General features: G+C 46.3%; 8 protein-coding genes across 8 annotated transcripts; 3 read left to right on the forward strand and 5 right to left on the reverse strand.

Annotated features, from left to right (window-relative positions):
• The first annotated feature begins 65 nt into the window (after window positions 1-65).
• V1512DRAFT_27450 (kinase-like domain-containing protein) lies at window positions 66-3163 on the forward strand. Its single transcript, XM_066917784.1, has 3 exons — window positions 66-914; window positions 965-2625; window positions 2677-3163. The coding sequence occupies exons 1-3, from the start codon at window positions 495-497 to the stop codon at window positions 3035-3037; spliced, it is 2442 nt and encodes an 813-aa protein (XP_066770993.1). The 5' UTR covers window positions 66-494; the 3' UTR covers window positions 3038-3163.
• Window positions 3164-3202: 39 nt separating this feature from the next.
• On the reverse strand, window positions 3203-4974 carry V1512DRAFT_264249 (plasma-membrane choline transporter-domain-containing protein). The gene has a single exon (XM_066916656.1). It carries the CDS (start codon window positions 4865-4867, stop codon window positions 3290-3292), a length of 1578 nt encoding a protein of 525 aa, XP_066770994.1. The 5' UTR covers window positions 4868-4974; the 3' UTR covers window positions 3203-3289.
• A 573-nt stretch (window positions 4975-5547) lies between these two features.
• V1512DRAFT_253831 (Rsr1p) lies at window positions 5548-6421 on the reverse strand (the record flags this gene model as incomplete). The annotated part of the gene is made up of 3 exons (XM_066914758.1): window positions 5548-6242; window positions 6296-6349; window positions 6400-6421. The coding sequence occupies 3 exons, from the start codon at window positions 6419-6421 to the stop codon at window positions 5548-5550; spliced, it is 771 nt and encodes a 256-aa protein (XP_066770995.1).
• A 1058-nt stretch (window positions 6422-7479) lies between these two features.
• V1512DRAFT_264254 (uncharacterized protein) lies at window positions 7480-8745 on the reverse strand. The gene has a single exon (XM_066916657.1). The coding sequence runs from the start codon at window positions 8640-8642 to the stop codon at window positions 7572-7574; it is 1071 nt and encodes a 356-aa protein (XP_066770996.1). The 5' UTR covers window positions 8643-8745; the 3' UTR covers window positions 7480-7571.
• A 58-nt stretch (window positions 8746-8803) lies between these two features.
• V1512DRAFT_264255 (uncharacterized protein) lies at window positions 8804-12106 on the forward strand. Its single transcript, XM_066916658.1, has 3 exons — window positions 8804-9317; window positions 9375-11265; window positions 11312-12106. The coding sequence occupies exons 1-3, from the start codon at window positions 9156-9158 to the stop codon at window positions 11980-11982; spliced, it is 2724 nt and encodes a 907-aa protein (XP_066770997.1). The 5' UTR covers window positions 8804-9155; the 3' UTR covers window positions 11983-12106.
• Window positions 12067-12806, reverse strand: V1512DRAFT_264257 (superoxide dismutase). The gene is made up of 2 exons (XM_066916659.1): window positions 12653-12806; window positions 12067-12578 (listed from the first exon to the last, which is right to left on the reverse strand). The coding sequence occupies exons 1-2, from the start codon at window positions 12663-12665 to the stop codon at window positions 12127-12129; spliced, it is 465 nt and encodes a 154-aa protein (XP_066770998.1). The 5' UTR covers window positions 12666-12806; the 3' UTR covers window positions 12067-12126.
• Window positions 12807-13970: 1164 nt separating this feature from the next.
• On the forward strand, window positions 13971-15553 carry V1512DRAFT_209066 (pyridoxal phosphate-dependent transferase; the record flags this gene model as incomplete). The annotated part of the gene is made up of 2 exons (XM_066913458.1): window positions 13971-14632; window positions 14680-15553. The coding sequence occupies 2 exons, from the start codon at window positions 13971-13973 to the stop codon at window positions 15551-15553; spliced, it is 1536 nt and encodes a 511-aa protein (XP_066770999.1).
• Window positions 15554-15780: 227 nt separating this feature from the next.
• Window positions 15781-17555, reverse strand: V1512DRAFT_27611 (uncharacterized protein). The gene is made up of 2 exons (XM_066917854.1): window positions 16780-17555; window positions 15781-16729 (listed from the first exon to the last, which is right to left on the reverse strand). Exons 1-2 carry the CDS (start codon window positions 17519-17521, stop codon window positions 16131-16133), a joined length of 1341 nt encoding a protein of 446 aa, XP_066771000.1. The 5' UTR covers window positions 17522-17555; the 3' UTR covers window positions 15781-16130.
• Window positions 17556-17723: the final 168 nt, after the last annotated feature.

Genomic DNA, 17723 nt, shown 5'->3' on the forward strand with positions numbered 1-17723 from the left:
CACAGTCTGAATTGATAACGGTCACGTGACTCGACTAATTATGCGCCATACTTTGTTTTCTCTGTCTATTCTCTTAATAATTATACACTTCAAATCGTTTCATTTGAATTTTTTCATTTCATTTGGTTTCAACTGCAATTTTTACACTTTTTAATACTAATTTAGCAATAATCGCGTGGTTGCGCATCTAAGGAACATAAAGCCACTGTACACATTACTTATACACCATAAGATACACTATATCCCGACATTTATTTAACAGACGATCAATCAGCTACCAATTAACAGTCAAATCGTCATCGCAATAACCAAAACGTTCTCAATTCCTTTCAGTTTAATCCACTCCCCACAAAATCCTGCTGTCACTCGACTTGAGCTTCTTTGCTCGATCGAATGTACTTACTCGTCACTGTCAGACTACCGTTACGCTCTTAGCTCTGGCGCCTCTATCTTCCTACTCTTCGCGCCTATAATCGCGCCCGGCGCTTGCAATCATGGCCGACTTTGCAAAGTCTCTTTTTCATTTCTCACCGTTTCATTCTTCTTTGCCCACTCAGTCTGCTCGCCAGGGACCTCATACTGACTCTGACTCGTCTGACCAGTCAATCACTGATAAGGCTCGGAGTTTGCAGGTGGCTGCAGCGCCTGCTCCAACTGAACTGACTGACAAACCAGAGAAACCAGAAAAGGCATCCAAGTTTTCTTTTTTTAGTTCACGGTCAACCACGCCAAAAGCAAGTGGGACGGCTTCGCCCACGACACAAGAACCTCCAAAGCCGATTAACCAACTTTGCTTATCCTTGTCGTCAACTAGCCTCAAGACAGACGCCGATAGCCTACGGTCAGGACTCCAAACACCTCACCCAGACTTGGTAGACAAGCGGTTTCCGTCATTGCAACATGATTTTTCAGAGGTTTGTAGTGTTTTGTTTATTTCGTAGTATTGAAACTAACCGGAACAAAGGGTCTTGCTCCTTCAGAATCGCCGTCGCCGCAACACGCGACTGCAGATTCGGTAGTCGAATATTCGCCTCCATCGTCATCGTCTTCTTTTACAAACCTGACCGCACTGTCATCGAACGTTAACCCAGAACCCGTGCAAGCTCCCAATGGGAGATTGATTGTCAAAATAATTCAAGCTCGCAACCTAAAAGTCACGTCACGCGACCCCTGTCCGTACGTTGTCTGTACATTTGAATCTAATGAGTTTATCACCCGCGGGCCTAGTGTTACTGGAGACTCCAACAGCAAAATCAGTTCGTTTTTCAACGAAAACGGACTTTCAGACCATTCGACTACGAATGGAATGGCAATCCCATCTCGAAGCCGACAAAGCTCGATGGCCAATCTTTCTGAGTTAAGCAGCCGGAGCGGAAGCTTCGGTGCGAACCCGAGCTGGAAACATGAAGCTATTTTTGATGTGCTAGGAAATAACTCAGAAATTGACGTGTGTATTTACGATCAGCAGAACGGAGACTCTTTTTTGGGTCATGCTCGTGTCCACCCGCTGTTACGCCGCGACCAAGTGCTAGATGAGTGGTATAGACTGTTTCCCCGTGTTGACGGCGAACAAATTACTGGTGAGGTCAGGATGCAGATGCTGTACGAGCCCATCGCAAAGAAGCATTATGGTCCAGACGACTTTGAAATTTTGCGGTTGCTGGGCAAAGGCACATTTGGACAAGTCTATCAGGTTCGCAAAAAAGATACAGATCGGATATATGCGATGAAGGTACTATCGAAGAAAGTCATTGTGCAAAAGAAGGAAGTAGCCCACACAATTGGCGAGCGCAACATTCTTGTCCGCACAGCGACTACTGACTCTCCTTTTATTGTCGGACTCAAGTTTTCATTTCAGACGCCAACTGACTTGTATCTGGTCACGGATTATATGTCAGGTGGTGAACTGTTTTGGCATTTGCAGAAGGAAGGCCGGTTTTCAGAAATGCGGGCCAAGTTCTATATTGCTGAGCTGATCCTAGCCCTAGAGCATTTACACAATCACGACATCGTGTATCGTGATTTGAAGCCAGAGAATATTCTTCTTGACGCAAATGGACATATTGCGTTGTGCGATTTTGGCTTGTCAAAGGCTAATCTGGCATCGAACGCAACTACAAATACGTTTTGTGGCACAACAGAGTATTTGGCACCTGAAGTTTTGCTTGACGATCTGGGTTACACCAAGATGGTTGATTTCTGGTCTCTCGGAGTGCTGATTTTTGAAATGTGTTGCGGGTGGTCACCTTTCTACGCCGACGATACTCAGCAGATGTATAAGAACATTGCGTTTGGAAAGGTTCGGTTTCCGCGAGACGTGTTGTCTGCGGATGGCAAGAGTTTTGTCAAAGGACTGTTGAACCGCAACCCAAAGCACAGACTTGGTGCGATTGACGACGCTCGCGAGCTTCGCGCGCATTCGTTCTTCAAGGACATTGATTGGGATCTGCTTATTCAGAAGAAAGTCCCGCCGCCATTTAAGCCTCATTTGTCTTCTGAGACGGACACGTCTAACTTTGACCCGGAATTTACGAGCACTGCGACTAGTGTGCTGCAAAGCAGCCAGATGATTGCGTCGACTCCGTTGTCGCCGACGTTACAGGCCAATTTCCAGGGATTTACTTTGTAAGTTTTTAACCTGAATTTGGCAGTGGTTCAGTAGAATTAACAAGTAAGTGTGGACGAGTCGTCAATCGATGATCATTTCCGGGAGCGCATGATGCCGCCGATGGATGAAGATGAGGACGAGTTCCAAAATGAGATGCCGAAGTTGAGCAAAATTTCTCGCAGCGATACATCTGGCACTCTGACGTTGCCTCAGAAACGTGCCGCCGGGCGCAAGGACTCGATGGCGACCGGCCGTGGTCAACGCCATCAATCTGATGAAGCTAGCGATGCGGAGCTCGATGGTGTGCCCTTGAATCAAGAGGACGATGACGATGTTGGCGAAGAATTGAGTCGGAAGATGAGCGGGATTGATGAAAGGAATTACTCTGATGACGACGGGTATGTCAATGGGCAGCGAATCGACATCTAGATTACTTGTTTCTGCTTTTACATCTTTGTTTGGTCTTTGTTCTTTGTTTTTCTGCATACGTTTATACTCTTTCAGTTTAGTAAGAATCATACGGGGCCGGTGGCGGGGTAGCGGTTTTTAATGCCGTGTTCGTTTACAAATTAGTTTGCGTTCTCCTAAGTACAATAATGTTTATACACATTAATTAATTTTATATAATCTAGACGCATAAAGACGAGACCACTTTACAATAAAAAGAAAAAATACTTCGGATTAAGAATGGACACGCTCCTGCACACGAGGGTACAGTCTAACAATCTGGTTCCACAAGTCAGGGTACGACATGCGGAGTACCTCGGGGTCGTGTGCCATGGCCGTGAAGAACGTCGCGGTGCCAGACTTGATTGGCACGGTCGCGATGTTACAAATCTGCATGCCGATGACGAACGCAAACCCTACTACAGGCGCGTAGTAGCTCCCGCTGGAATTGTATGCAGGCGCGGTATACCGCAAGAACAGGTACGCGAACAGCGCGGTCACGTATGCGACGAACGTCGCACCGAGGTTAAGCACCGGATCGATCAAGCAGTCGTTGATGAGCGCGTCAAACCCGCGGTCTTTGATCAGCCGCCAGGTTTCCTTCGCGGCAGGGATGTACGCTGAACCATACAATGCAATGTAACAGTACGCATAGTGGTTGAAAAATTGAACGGCCCAGTTCAGCAGCGCGATGAAGCAGCGCAGGACACAAATCAGCGCGACCGCAATCATGTTGTTATCTTGACGCGCGGCCTGCTCACCCCAGCCGGCGAGCTGCTGAAGGAGCTGGATCAGGGACACGATCAAACTGCCAAACGAAATCGATCCAAAAGAGTACGTCATTGACCGTTTGAACGCGCCGAGAGCAGGCCAGCGCGGCATGCCTTGGGCAGAGCGCGAGCAGAAGTACCATGAGCCGTACACGCCAGAGATGGTCGTGTGCACGATATTCTTGATTACTTCGGAGATATAGTATCCGCAAAACGTGATGAAGATAATCAACCCAATAAGTTTTGCGTGAGAACATTCTCCTCCGGCGGTCGTGCCGCACGACTGAGAGTCTGCGGTCGGATTGTACTTGACATACACGGCCACGAGCGTGACTGAGAACCAGGCTCCAAACCCCGACGCAACGAGCGCACCAAGCAGCGACACTAGCAGGACTGACGGGTGTGTTCGTGTGACGTCCATAATTGTCTGCAGCATCAGAGTCGCGAACGGGATCCGTGAAATCCACGAGTAGAAGCAAAAAGCACCAAACACAGCAAAGATCAAAAACACAATGGCAGCAGAGTAGTAATGCTCTGCAAAGTAATAGATTGCAGTCGCAAACCCAAGCACGACGTTCAAGATACCAGTGATCCAAATGAACTGCTTTGTAAACATTCTTGCCAATATGAAGTACGCCATTGACAGTGCAAACCCAATGATTACAACGAAAACTAACAAAATGATTGTGTTTGTATTTAGTGAGAAATCTTCATTACCGCCATATATTCCCCCACCGAAGAACGATCGTGTAGAAGCATATGCATGCAAACAGATTCCAGACACTGCAATGAACCCACCCAAGACTCCAAGAAACAGAAACAAAGCCCATAAATCATTCCATTTAGGCTTCTCAACTTTAAACCTTTCTTCAAACGTGACCCAATTTCCACTCTCATCTTTATGTGGTTTTGAAGCCTCGTTAATAGGCGGTGGTGCTTGAGAATAAGTCGGTGCGTCTTGAGTATAAGTTCCTTCAGACGGCGGGTACTGAGGTGCTTTTTCACCGTGATATCCTTCCTCGTTTGCCATAATAAATCGCATAGGAATCAAAATTTTTTGACGGATCTGGTCGCGTTTTATTCATTTGCGGGCTGAGAAGTGACGTCGATGCTCATCGAGCCCATCACTTCAACCAAAGGCGTTGATCGGCGTCTAAATTAAAGTTTAAAGATCACTCTGAGCTAACCCAGTATAGAAATACTTTGTTTCTCCCAACGAACAGTCGAGCCCGCTTCGAAGCTTCGATTTGTTTAATTCTATGTATTGAAATATCTTACAGGTCATGTACAAATAACTCCTGTGGTAACATCACACCAATTATACGCGTGAGAACGTGCCAATTCATAAAGTATAATAGTTGTTTTGAAATGAGTGGTATCGCAATTCTAGTTGAGAGATTGCATTGATTGCATTACGAGTGTTATATTAAGTGCGGTATCGCAATGTCGTAAAGATCGTGGTGTCGTAAGGACATAATGTCATAAACACATGTGTCGTAATGAACGTGGCGTTGACGTGTGTCGTAAAGAACGTGGTGCTGCAAATAAACTTTTGCAAATCGTATCGCCATATAGTGCGTGACCGTCGAAGAAAGAGCACTTAACAGGATCTATAATCCAGCTCTCCAAAATGTCGCGGCAACATAAACAAGGATCATTGGAATCATTCAATAAGGACCGTGATGGAGAGAGCACTCGACTCGCGTGTACAGTAAAACAAAATCACAAAATAGCACACATGCCTCCTTTTTTCTTATTTTTCTTGCGCTTGACTTCGCCAGTCTTGACTGAAGTCTGGCTGTGTCTGCCAGAGCTACGCTTGGACGACCGTTTGCGTTCCTCGATTGCGGCACCGATGCTACTAACACTGAACGAATGACTGTGTTTCTCGGTAGGGGACGGAATCCGGCTCTGGACTGGCGCGATTGACTCTTCTGGCGTGTGTAGTGAGCTTGACAAGTCCATTGCTGAATCACGACGCTGGATCTGGCGAACCAAATCAATAAAAACATCGTCAACATGTTCTGTTGTGCGTGCAGAAGTTTCGTAAATCGACGAAGTACCCCATTTGTGGGCAAGCTGTTTCGCTTCGTGGAACGGAACCGTTCTCGCGTGAGCCAAGTCGGATTTGTTTCCTACTAGCACAATCGGCACGTCTTTTGAATCTTTAATACGCATGATTTGCAGAAACAATTTCTCAAGTTCAGCCAGACTTGACCGGTCCGTGACGGAGTAAACCAGCAGAAATCCTTCGCCATTTTTGATGTACAGCTCGCGCATAGCCGTGAACTGCTCGACTCCGGCCGTGTCAAGGATTTCAGTCACGCAAGACCGGCCGTCGATTGTGAGTTGCTTGCGGTAAGAGTCTTCGATTGTGGGATCGTACGAGTCTAGAAACACGCCTTGTGCAAATTGAACTGCAATTGTCGTTAGATTTTTAACATGTGTGATACATTTGCAAAACACAAACCAGTTAACGCAGACTTTCCAACTCCACCTGCTCCAAGAACGACAATTCTATATTCTATTTAGAAGATCAGCGTTATTCGTGTTTCGTCTAACCACCCCTCTTACCTCTAGTGTCCTGAGTAGACATTCTGGTGTGACTTTTATTTTCAATCACGAGAATGTAAACAAGAATCTTTCTTGTTAAGATATGGCTTTAGGAGAATATAACTCGACCGACTATAATAATAAAGGGCAGAACAATGCACAGTTGACAATATCAGGGTATTTTAATTAATAAACAAAAAAAAAAGGTTTGAGGTAGCAAAGCGCTGAAGTTCAGGGCCCTTGCTTCGATAATATCACGAAGGTTTAAATCTTGTTTGGGCAACGCCAAAACAAACGCGTCTTTCTATTAGAACGCTTTTTAATCTTTAAAAAGAGAATAAGTATATGTAAATATGTAAATATGTATATTCTTATTAATTAGATTTATAATAATAAATTTTTATAAATAATCTCCACTACATAACGTCACAATGTAAACAAATGACATTCCAGTCAAGATTCAGGCAGTGACAGCTTAAACCATAATACACAGTACACTTTTTTACAAAAGCCCAGCACCACATCTTTGCGTGTTCACGTACCCGCGCGTGTTCACGTACTGGCCTCAACGCGCGTCTTTCTTAACCCCCTTCGCTCGGTGCTCGGACACGTCCATCCACACACGCGTCTACCCTTACCCTCATATGAAAGGTGCTGCATCATCTCCGTCGCTTTTAGAGAGAATGACATGAAGAAACAAAATCATGCGATAGCACGAAGTTTTGCTGTATTTTGTATGCTTCTAACGGTAATGCGAACATACACTCATTACTCTATACACTGGCAAGATTGGACATCACGTTTTCTGCAAATCACAACTCGCCTCCACTTCTCACTGTGCAGTTCCGTGTCGTCAACAGTAAACAAACTACATTTCTCCCATAAATACACTCCCGCTTTTTCATCTCAGCTTGAGACTCTACCTGCTCATCTCATCTAATTCAGCGCGGCTTACCGCGAGCCACCGGACCTGAGGCTCATGATCTATTCTACATTTATTTTTGACATTGGCAAGCCAAAAGGCCGCGTACGAAGCGGCTCTTACACCACGTTCGCATTGTCCTGTTCAAATGTAAACACTCTACGGCAACAAGATGGACATGATATACTAGAATACAATTCAACTAAAAACAGCAAACACAATTGAAACATAATACAAAAAATAATCTCATCATACAAATCACACCAAACAGCTAAGCATGTTCAGATGGCATACTGTCACCCTCACCAGTTGACTTTTTCCATTCCGTAGGTTGTACGGACTCTGCGCATTTCTCGCAGTGCTCCACAAATACCCGAGGAGACGCGAACATTTTTTGACACAGTCGGCACCAACCCGCATCAGTGTCCTTCAGCTGGACGAAATGTACCAGTCGCAAGTGACGCTTGAGCACGTCAAGGCGGTTAAATGCACCGCCGTTACGATGGCAAGTCGGATCCGTTCGCCAGTACGGGCAGTGAAAGTTTGGCGAATAGTGCGACCGAAGATGTCTTCGCTGGTCCGAATGACGGGCAAAAGTCCACTTGCAGCCGTTATGCGGGCACTTGTACGGGCGCGAAACGGACGGTGTCTGGCCAGATGATGCGTTTGGCGACGATGGATGATTTGCGGCGGCCTTCTCACGCTTCACCATACTATGGTTGGAAGAGCCCGATGTAGGAGCTGAGGCTTGATGGTATTCTGCGTTGGCGTTCGCACCAGTGCGAACAGGATTGGCAGGGATAATACCAGACAAGGCTGGGTCTGTGACGTGGTGACGGTACGTGTTGTCCTGTTGCATGACGGATGGCAGCGATGGCAGCTGCTGCGACATATTTGGGGAGACGGGCGATGGCGAATAGGCGTACGAGCCACCACCAGCCTGTGCATTAGAAAAAGCAACAGCTGCTTGTGCAGTCGCCGTCGATGGTGGACTATTGCCATGTGACATAGGAGATAATAGCTGTGTGTCAATAGGTGGATTAGCGCTGTTTGTGTAGACGTGCGGCGGTTGAAGATGTTGTTGCTGCTGCTGCTGCTGCTGCTGGTCACCAGAGTCAGACAACAAGTCCGCGATACTAGTACGGTGGCGGTTTCTAGATGCGCGTCGTCCAGCACCATTCTGAACTTCGTCTTCAGGCATGACTATACGTGGAAGTGGTTGCTGATGAAGTGGAGGAGATTGATGACCGGTTGTTGTGGCAGGCGTAGCAGACGGAGTGGACCCTGAACGATCGAGGTCTAAAAGTGCAATGGCACCTTGATATTCACTAAGATGGGCCATTAACTAAGAAAGGCGTTTAATTTGATGGATTAATGTGCTGGAAAGCGCACAAAAGAGAGGAGGACGAAGAGTGAAAACAGAGAGAGAAGGGAGAGAAAGAAATGCGCCGGACGAAGAAACGGAGCGCGGCGCGGGCGGCTCTCTCACCTCACACTCTGCGGCGTAGTAGGTATTATGGTGCTAATCTCACGTAGCTTTTTAACATTTAATTCCGCATGATCGCACCCAGAAGACGCGCAATCTGCGGCTGTTTCTAATAGTTACCCTACCATATACCCTAGCCCCCCGCTTATCCTGTGCCTGAAACTACGATTACAGTATTTGTCAGCACAACAGTAATTGCGCGGCTCAGGGTTAAATAGGGTTTAACCTGTCTCATCAGTCAGGACGTCGTTCCTCTCTGTCGTGATCTTTGCTCAGTCTTCCTTCTCATAAATATCACTCAATTCTCCCAATTTTATAAGCAGATCTCTCGCAAGAGTTTGATTTGTCATTTCAATTATCCAATCTAGCATGCCTCCAGTTTTTGGTGCTAAAGTCAAAGCCGCTGTTTCAGGTGACACTCTGGTTTTAACTCCGATCAAACCACCGCAGCCTGGACAAGCACCTTCTGAGCGGGTTCTGTCTCTTGCGTACCTTAGTGCTCCGAGACTAAGACGTAATGAGGGCGATGAAGTAAGGATCTTGGTCGGATTTTAGTGCTTGCGTGCACGTTACTGACGATTATTCTAGCTTTATGCATTTCAGTCTCGTGAACATCTTCGAATAATGCTGGTTGGAAAGATTGTGCAGTGTGATGTGAAGTACACTGTCCCGAACTCCAATCGTGAATATGGTGTTGTGACTTTACCAGGCGACATTTCTGTCAACGAGGAACTGATTTTGGCTGGTACGGTCCGTGTTCGTGCGTCGACTGGCAAGAACGAGCCAAACGAGATTGTACAAAAGTACCAAGATCTGGAATCAATGGCGAAAGCCTCCGGGGTTGGTCTTTGGGCACCGTCAGTTGAATCATTTGTTTCGCACTACGATCTGCCGCCTGGATTCGCAGACAAGTACAAAGGTCAGCAACTTGACGCCATTATTGAGCATATCATCAACGGTGATCGCGTGCTTGCCAGATTCCTTCTTCCCGGCGAACAGGTTCAGGTTCCGTTGTTGATTGCAGGTATTCGTGCTCCCAGATCAGCGTCGACTACGGACCCTACGACCGACCCTGGTGAGGCATATGGCGATGTTGCGAAATGGTACGTCGAGGCCCGTTTACTGCAACGCAGTGTCAAAATCGACATTCTTGGCGAGTCCCAGCAGGGCGTGTTGATTGGAACTATTATTCATCCGGCTGGCAACATCGCTGAAAAGTTGCTCGAGATTGGGCTGGCGCATGTTAGTGACTGGCAAACCAGCTTTGTTGGTGCGGCCAACATGAGCAAGTTTCGTATGTCTGAGCAGACCGCCAAATCAAGAGGTATCAATCTCTGGCACGGCGTGACTGTGCATACGACTCCTGTGGCCGGTGCCGCCGGTGCCGAAACCGACAAATCGTTCACTGCGGTCGTGGCCAGAATCATTTCTGCTGATACACTTGCCGTGCGCACCAAGAATGGTGATGAACAGATCATTCAGCTCGCGAGCATTAGAGCACCGCGCCAATCTGACGCAAAGCAGGCTTCTTACGTCAATGTTTCGCGTGAGTTTGTCCGCAAGAAAGCGATCGGCAAGCATGTCAAGGTTGTTATTCTGTACACCAGACCGAAGTCTGAGCAGTTTGATGCTCGCAATATGGCGACCGTTGAACTTCCAAAGGCAGGTGATGCGTCTGGCACGACGGATCTCGGTGCATTGTTGGTCGAGAATGGTCTTGCGGGTGTGATTCGTCATCGAAAAGGCGACGATGCAGACCGTAGCCCGATCTGGGATGAACTGGTTGAGTTGGAAGAGGCTGCGATAAAGGGAAAGAAGGGATTTCACTCTGGAGTGCCGGTACCACCTGAACGAGTCGTCAACGCGTCCGAGTCGCATTCACGCGCGTCAGCGTTTTTGCCGTCGTTGCAGCGCCAGAAACGTGTGCCCGCGATTGTTGAATTCGTCAACACCGGTAGCAGACTGCGGCTGTTTCTTCCCCGTGACAATGCTCGGATAAAGTTCATCATTGCTGGAATTCACACTCCTCGTGTGGCCATGAACAACCCTGCTCCTGGTGTGCCGGCCGAAAAGTCTGAACCGTTTGGGGAAGAGTCGCGAGAGTTTAGCGCTCGCAGACTGATGCAGCGTGATGTTGAGATTGACGTGACTCATGCGGACCGTGCTGGCGGCTTTTTCGGTTTGTTGCGTATTCCAGGAACCAAAGACACTTTTGCAAAGTCACTGTTGGAAGAAGGATTGGCGACAGTAGACGAGTACTCTGCTCAGGATGCCGGTGTTTTGAGTCAGCTCCGTGCTGCCGAAGAAGAGGCTCAGGCTGCAAAGAAGGGCCTTTGGAAGGAGGACAAGGGCAAGGCCAAGGCGGTTGTAGCCCCTGTTGCGGCATCATCTACTGGACCGAAGCGAAAGGAGTATTTGAACGTTGCTGTGACCGACGTTTCGTCAGATGGCTCGTTTTCGTACGTCGTTCTAGGTGACTGTAAGTGTGATTGGCGGACTACTTGGCAGATGCTAACAATTGACAGACGTTTCAAAGTTGCAGACATTACTCAGCACATTGACTGCTACTCCGCATGCAGCAGTTACCGTGCGACCACGCATTAACGACTTGGTTGCGTATCCGCTGTCGGAGACCAAGTTGCTTGGACGATTTAAGGTTACTAATTACGACCATGTGAAGAAAACTGTGTCCATTGCGTCTATTGATTTTGGCTACGAAGTCACCGCGCTTGCGTTGTCGAAGCTGCGTACGTTGCCTCCTCAGTTTACTCCCTCGCTTTCTGGTGTGCCAGCACTGGTTAAAAAGGCCAAGTTGTCACTGATTTCATGGCCCGAGTTTCAGGACGAGTACATGGGCGATGCGGTGGACGCATTTTACGACAAGGTCGGCACTGCACCCGGCACTTTGTTATCCGGCAATCCAACTGTGAAGCTCGTTGCCATTGTCGACAACACACTTGACAACTTGAGCATTGTGACATTGTACGACGCCAACGACATGGAAGCGAGCATCAATGCCAAGCTGGTCGCTGATGGATTGGTGTTTGTTACCGCAGACAAGATTTTGCGACGAAGCGTTGAACAGTCAATGCTTGGATCGCCGGAGATCACGGAGCTGAAGAAAAGGCTTGACGAAGCCAAGCGAGAACGAAAAGGAATTTGGGAGTATGGTGATGTTACACCAGACGATGAGTAAAATATCATGAAGATAAGCATATGTGTTTTGACATCAAAAAAGTACAAAAGTTTTTGGATTACTGTTTTATATGCATGTACGAAATTTAGATGACTGCTATATATTTGAATCGACTAAAGAATAAGCGATATGTAGTAAACGCATTTAAGCGGAGATTCCGATGACACCACAAGCGGGTCTGGGACCAGCGTTACCGGTCTTAAGAGAGTCGGGGTGACCTCCCTTGCCGAGATCGTCCTGGCCTCCGTGGACGACGACTGTACGTCCGAGGATGCTCTGGGGTCCAATCAAGGTGATAAGCGAATCAGTGCTAGAGCCAACGGCGTTTCCCTGAGCATCAGTAGGGATGTTGCCCATGTCACCGACGTGACGGGACTCGTCCTCAGGCGCACCGTGGGTCTTGCCGAATGGGTTGAAGTGGCCGCCGGCTGAGGTACAGCCATTAGTGTTGTCGCCAAACTCGTGGACGTGGAATCCACGAAGAGCGTTGGCATCGTTGCCCTTGATGTCCCATGAGATTGTAGTGGGAGCACCTTCGGCGGATTGCTCGAATGAGACGGTGCCGGAGACGGTGGAATCTCCTCGAATAACAGCAACTAAAGAAAGAGAAGTTAATTCACGATCCAAACTGATTATCTAATCAATTAAATGTGACAAGATCAACACGTACCAGCTTTAACCATTTTGATGAATTGATGACAAATTAAAGACGAATTGATCGTGCAAAAGGTGGAAAAAAGTGAAGAAAAAGACGGAGCGGGCGGAATTCGAGATCATAAGCATTATGTCATAATCTGTATTATGTAATTATGGCATATACATATACATATGCGACATTTATGACTATGTGGAGCTGATTTACCGACTTTTCGGACGAAAGAACTCCAGGTATAACTGCTGTAGCATTTTACACTTGTGGCGGTATATGATAGTATTAGTAAAATATAAATATGTAGTTTACATATAAAAGAATATTTTATTTAAATTGACAAATAAATTCTGGTCTGGAATTAACGTGAAGTCAATCATAATTGGCCTGGCGCAGTACATTTAAGGTTCATTATATAGCTTAATATCTCGTCGGGTTAGGTCTTTCACGGTCACGGGATCGCTTCGACTGAGCGTAGAGTATCGCGATAAGAGATAGAGATATGTTTAGTGTATTAGAACAGAAGTGACTAAGTAGGTGCGTAAAGTGCAGAGTGAGAATTACTTGAAGATCTGATAAATCGTACATTTCCGTTCTGTGAAAGTCTTTACTGTTCTGTGGAAATCTTTAGCATTGGACTATGAGTGCTGTAGTTATTAATGCTACTTACTTACCGCATAGTAAGGATTCTAATGGAAATAAACATACACTAGTTAATTGCTATCGAGAGTGTTTCTCGTGTATCTAATTAAAGTAGAACAAGAGCATCCTGATGTTTATAGTAAGAATGTCACGACGTGTACTCACACTGTTCGAACTGTACAGAACCGTATGGAGAAACAGCAGCTATTAGATTTCTAATGCTGGTCGACGTCTGTCTTTGTACTAGAGGTTACGTTTCAACTGAGGTGGTCTACAAACCCTGGTTATAAATGTGGTGCACCACAGGCTTAAACTATGAGGAAACAGTTGATACGTAATGTTTACTCTTGAATATGATTATCCAATAGATCTTTGAATTGAGTAAAACACGGATGCCTTGTTTTATGTGTTGCGTCGTTCTAATAGAAAACCAGCATTAAAAAAAAGTCTCTCTGCTTAAAATGACCATATTATTCTGCTATTGTCGATATTTTGTTCTTTAACATTATCCAATTAGGACATTATATACTCAATACACTTAATATAAATAATAATATCTATTTCTTAACAAATTACTCATTATAAACATCTTTATATGCGTCATCCCAACATCGGCGTAAAAATCGCCGTCCATGTTTGCCGCACGCAAATAAAATCCGACCTTTACCTGGTTAACTACTGCTCCACCGTAAACAAAATGACCACAAACGGTACTACAAACGGCATTGCAAAGCCAAAAGCAAAGGACTTATGGAGTCATTTGTCTCCTGAAGCTCGTTCTCGTCGTCCTTCACCTTTGAAGACGGCTTTTAAGTACGCAATCGATCCCCGAATCGTCTCTCTCGGCGGTGGATTGCCCTTACCTGCCTACTTCCCATTTGAAAGCATTTCCGCCAGTGCTCCTGCTGCTCCCTTTTTAACCTATAACGACCCCGAACATGCTGCTGAAGCTCCAATGATTCATCTCGAGGTCAGCAAGTATAATCACGTGCAGGACCCAGGAATGATTCCTCTCTCGACCGCAATGCAGTACGGCCAGTCTGATGGTTGCAAGCCTTTGTTGGATTGGATCATCAAGCACACCGAAGAGGTTCACCACCCACCTTACTCAAACTGGGGGTGTCTCATGACGGTCGGAAACACCCAAGGTTGGGACGCTGCGCTTCGATTACTCACATCTAGAGGTGATACTATTTTGGCTGAGGAATATACTTTCTCGTCAGCGATGGAAGGTGCGAATGCTCAGGGATTGAACATTGTTCCAGTTAAAGTCGATCTTGAGGGTATTCTTGCCGACAAGCTCGAGGAGCAGCTTGCCAGTTGGGAAGGACCCATGCCAAAGCTTCTTTACACCATCCCGTGAGTCAAAAATATATTTCCGGTACATGCAAACTCTAACACTTTAGTACTGGACAGAATCCTACCGGTGGAACTCTTTCTCCTGCTCGACGCAAAGCAGTTTACGATGTCTTGTCAAAGTACGACATCATGATTGTTGAAGACGAGCCGTACTATTTCTTGCAGATGGACCCTTACGTCCCTGGAGTGTCTGCTACGAAGCTCCCATCTCCTCCCACCGCAGAGGAAGACCCAGAAAAGTACACAAAGTTTCTGTCGAATTTAGTCACATCCTACCTGTCGCTCGACGTCGACGGCCGTGTTCTCCGTCTCGATTCGCTCTCAAAGGTCATGGCTCCCGGGACCAGACTTGGCTGGATTGTCGCACAGGAACCTTTTGTAGAGCGTCTGACCAGGCAAAACGAAGTCACCGTCCAGACTCCGGCTGGATTTTCTCAAACCGTCGTGTACTCTCTTCTGTCTCAATGGGGACAGCTCGGATACCTCGACTGGCTGATTGAGATGCGCAAAGAGTATACTCACCGCCGAAACGTCTGTCTCGATGCACTCAACAAGTATTTTATTGAGCCCACGTCTTACGCTCCTAAAGGTCTAGGGTCAGTTGTTGAGTGGCTGACCCCAACTGCCGGCATGTTTTTCTGGCTCAAGCTAAACGCGCGCAAGCATCCCAAGTACGGTGAGCTGACTCCACTCCAGCTCGAGAAACAGATCTACGAAGCAGCTATCGAGCACGGCGTGCTGTTCATCCCCGGCTCATGGTTCAGAGCCGACCAGACTCCGGTCGACGAAACTGTCAAGCCGGCTGATGACGAAGAAGTTGCCATATTTTTCCGCGGCACGTTTGCGACCGTGCCCCAGGACAAACTGATACACGGTGTTGAACTTTTTGCTGAGGTTATCGCGAAGGAGTTTTTGGCTTAAGTAGAGTGTGTTTAGCTTGCAGACTTTTGCTTTGACTTTGTTTATAGCATTTCTGTTTTAACTGTTTGGAATATAGCAAAAGTTTCATAGTTGTGTATGTTATGCGTGCACACCGAAAAATTGGGTGCCACATAGTAGCTAGAAGGCAATTTAGTTTTATTTTACAATATCCAGTTCGTGGGCTAACGTTGTAAAGCATGGAAAATAGACAATTTTTATTAAACCTTGGTAGGAAAGCAAAATGCTGGATATCTCCGTTTATCTAGATTATTTCATTGCATATTCAGGAGAAAGTGACGAGAAATGAATGTGTGGCCGTGAATCGAGTCAAGGTGAAAAGTTGTAAACAATTGATACTTTCAAAATCGAAAGTGCGAAACGCGAGTGCTTGTGTGGTCGACGGCAAAAAGCTTCGCATCTCACATGAATTGGGTGGGTCAACCTGCTATATGTTGAGTCATACTCAACATAGAAGTCCGTGTATGTTTAACTGCAAAGACCTCCTCAATGAGCATGCTTAAACATATTCAAATTAGCGTAATATATACAGTAAAATACACCCCAGCAACAGTATCGTTCAAACAGAAGTAGCACATCCCGTATCCCAATCCGACCGGCGCCCAATGTCATGCAGCGGTATCGCATCATGGCGCGAGTCAACGCTGGCGACCCGGTTCACATGCCGCCGTCGCAGTCCAAACGGCAGCTCATAGTTCTCGACTCCAAGTTGCGCGCCAGCACAACTGCTAAACACATCCCAGTTCACAAAGTCGTTGACGCGTTGAACAGGAAGTGATGGTTGCCGTGGAATTGGCACTGCAGCTTGGTATGCTTCAACGTCATGTTGCAAGCTGACAGGGTGCGGCTGTCCGTACTCAACTGAATATCTCTCTTCCGCTTGACTGAGAAAATATTGATTACTTATGTATGGCTCATATCCTGCATCGCTCCATTGGTCCTCATACACTTCAAAATCAGGTCCGGCAGACACCGGCGACTGAATCACGATATCCGGTGTCGACACCGGCGTGACGTTGACTTGACTAGTCGGCCGCGGTAAGTCATAATTAACGTGTGTGAGCAACATCTGCTTGTGACGTGTGAACACATTAGTAGACAACTCGGGCATTTTTCCAAAATCGTCTCTGCCACTGATCACGACCGAGTACTTTCTTCCTAGATAAATTAACCTTGTACTTTAGAAAATCAACGAACAAGCTGGAAACCTGATACTGAAGTGAAGTTGATGTCGAGAATTGGCATCCTTCCTGGTCTGGCATCGACTGCGAGAAGTTTAATCGAAATCGGAAAATGTTTGCGCGAAAACTCAAACGGTGTAATGCTAGCTAAATTGGTACCAGCAGACAAAGCCAAGGTAGACATCATAAGCAATGTTCCTAAAAAAATAGCACACAGGACAGTCGTGAACACGTTTCCATTACCAACAATCTCGTAGCACAAACCAACGTATAGTTGAATCTTGTCAGTAAGCGAGCGAGCGAACTCCAATTTAAACAGATTGTACACCATAAGGCACAATAAAACGACAGTAAAGACCATCAGAGCAACTCTCCATTTCGGTTTGACCAAACGCGCGACGGAAGACGTGTAATAGCTAATATACCATAAACAAAGAAAATGCAATACAAGTCTAGACATGAACTCGATCGTCAAGAATTCACTCAAATCGACAGTTTCTGTATTGGAATGCTCCAATCCCACATAATCTAAAAGAACCTCCGAAATTGAAAAATCAAGTGATGAGATCGTCATCTTCGAATACAAGTACATAGCTAGACGAACAATCCGGTACAATATAAAGACAGACCAGCAGTTTGCGATCCCGCATATAAACAATTTGCTCACAAAAATCAAAATTCTTCTTTCTCGACGTGTTTTTGAAATTGGATCAGTAGCACCAACAGTTTCACTGATCATCTGACGCGTCATTACTTCCTGTGTTGACATTGTTTACATTGTTGCAGTCGCTCACGTCCGAGCCGCGCCCATTTAAACCTACGCGTTCGCGTAAATAATGCTCCAACCTCATACATATGACGTATTCAACAAACAGTAACACAAAAATGCAAATGAACAATTGGCAAAACTTCCAAAAAAATTCTACAATAACATTACATACTAAATCACTCCTGCTTATGATAAACCTATT

Source organism: Lipomyces arxii (genome assembly GCF_038497795.1).
Source record: "Lipomyces arxii strain Phaff 12-163 unplaced genomic scaffold V1512scaffold_10, whole genome shotgun sequence".
NCBI lineage: Eukaryota > Fungi > Ascomycota > Lipomycetes > Lipomycetales > Lipomycetaceae > Lipomyces > Lipomyces arxii.

Excerpts from the sequence above, each read along its gene's own strand:
- V1512DRAFT_27450 (XM_066917784.1), top strand. The coding sequence starts at position 495 with ATGGCCGACTTTGCAAAGTCTCTTTTTCATTTCTCACCGTTTCATTCT. Across the intron at positions 915-964 it reads TGCAACATGATTTTTCAGAG|GGTCTTGCTCCTTCAGAATC; the intron begins GTTTGTAGTGTT and ends ACCGGAACAAAG. Across the intron at positions 2,626-2,676 it reads AATTTCCAGGGATTTACTTT|TGTGGACGAGTCGTCAATCG; the intron begins GTAAGTTTTTAA and ends TTAACAAGTAAG.
- V1512DRAFT_264249 (XM_066916656.1), bottom strand. The coding sequence starts at position 4,867 with ATGCGATTTATTATGGCAAACGAGGAAGGATATCACGGTGAAAAAGCA.
- V1512DRAFT_264254 (XM_066916657.1), bottom strand. The coding sequence starts at position 8,642 with ATGGCCCATCTTAGTGAATATCAAGGTGCCATTGCACTTTTAGACCTC.
- V1512DRAFT_264255 (XM_066916658.1), top strand. The coding sequence starts at position 9,156 with ATGCCTCCAGTTTTTGGTGCTAAAGTCAAAGCCGCTGTTTCAGGTGAC. Across the intron at positions 9,318-9,374 it reads GACGTAATGAGGGCGATGAA|CTTTATGCATTTCAGTCTCG; the intron begins GTAAGGATCTTG and ends CGATTATTCTAG. Across the intron at positions 11,266-11,311 it reads GTACGTCGTTCTAGGTGACT|ACGTTTCAAAGTTGCAGACA; the intron begins GTAAGTGTGATT and ends AACAATTGACAG.
- V1512DRAFT_27611 (XM_066917854.1), bottom strand. The coding sequence starts at position 17,521 with ATGTCAACACAGGAAGTAATGACGCGTCAGATGATCAGTGAAACTGTT. Across the intron at positions 16,730-16,779 it reads CAACTTCACTTCAGTATCAG|GAAGAAAGTACTCGGTCGTG; the intron begins GTTTCCAGCTTG and ends TAATTTATCTAG.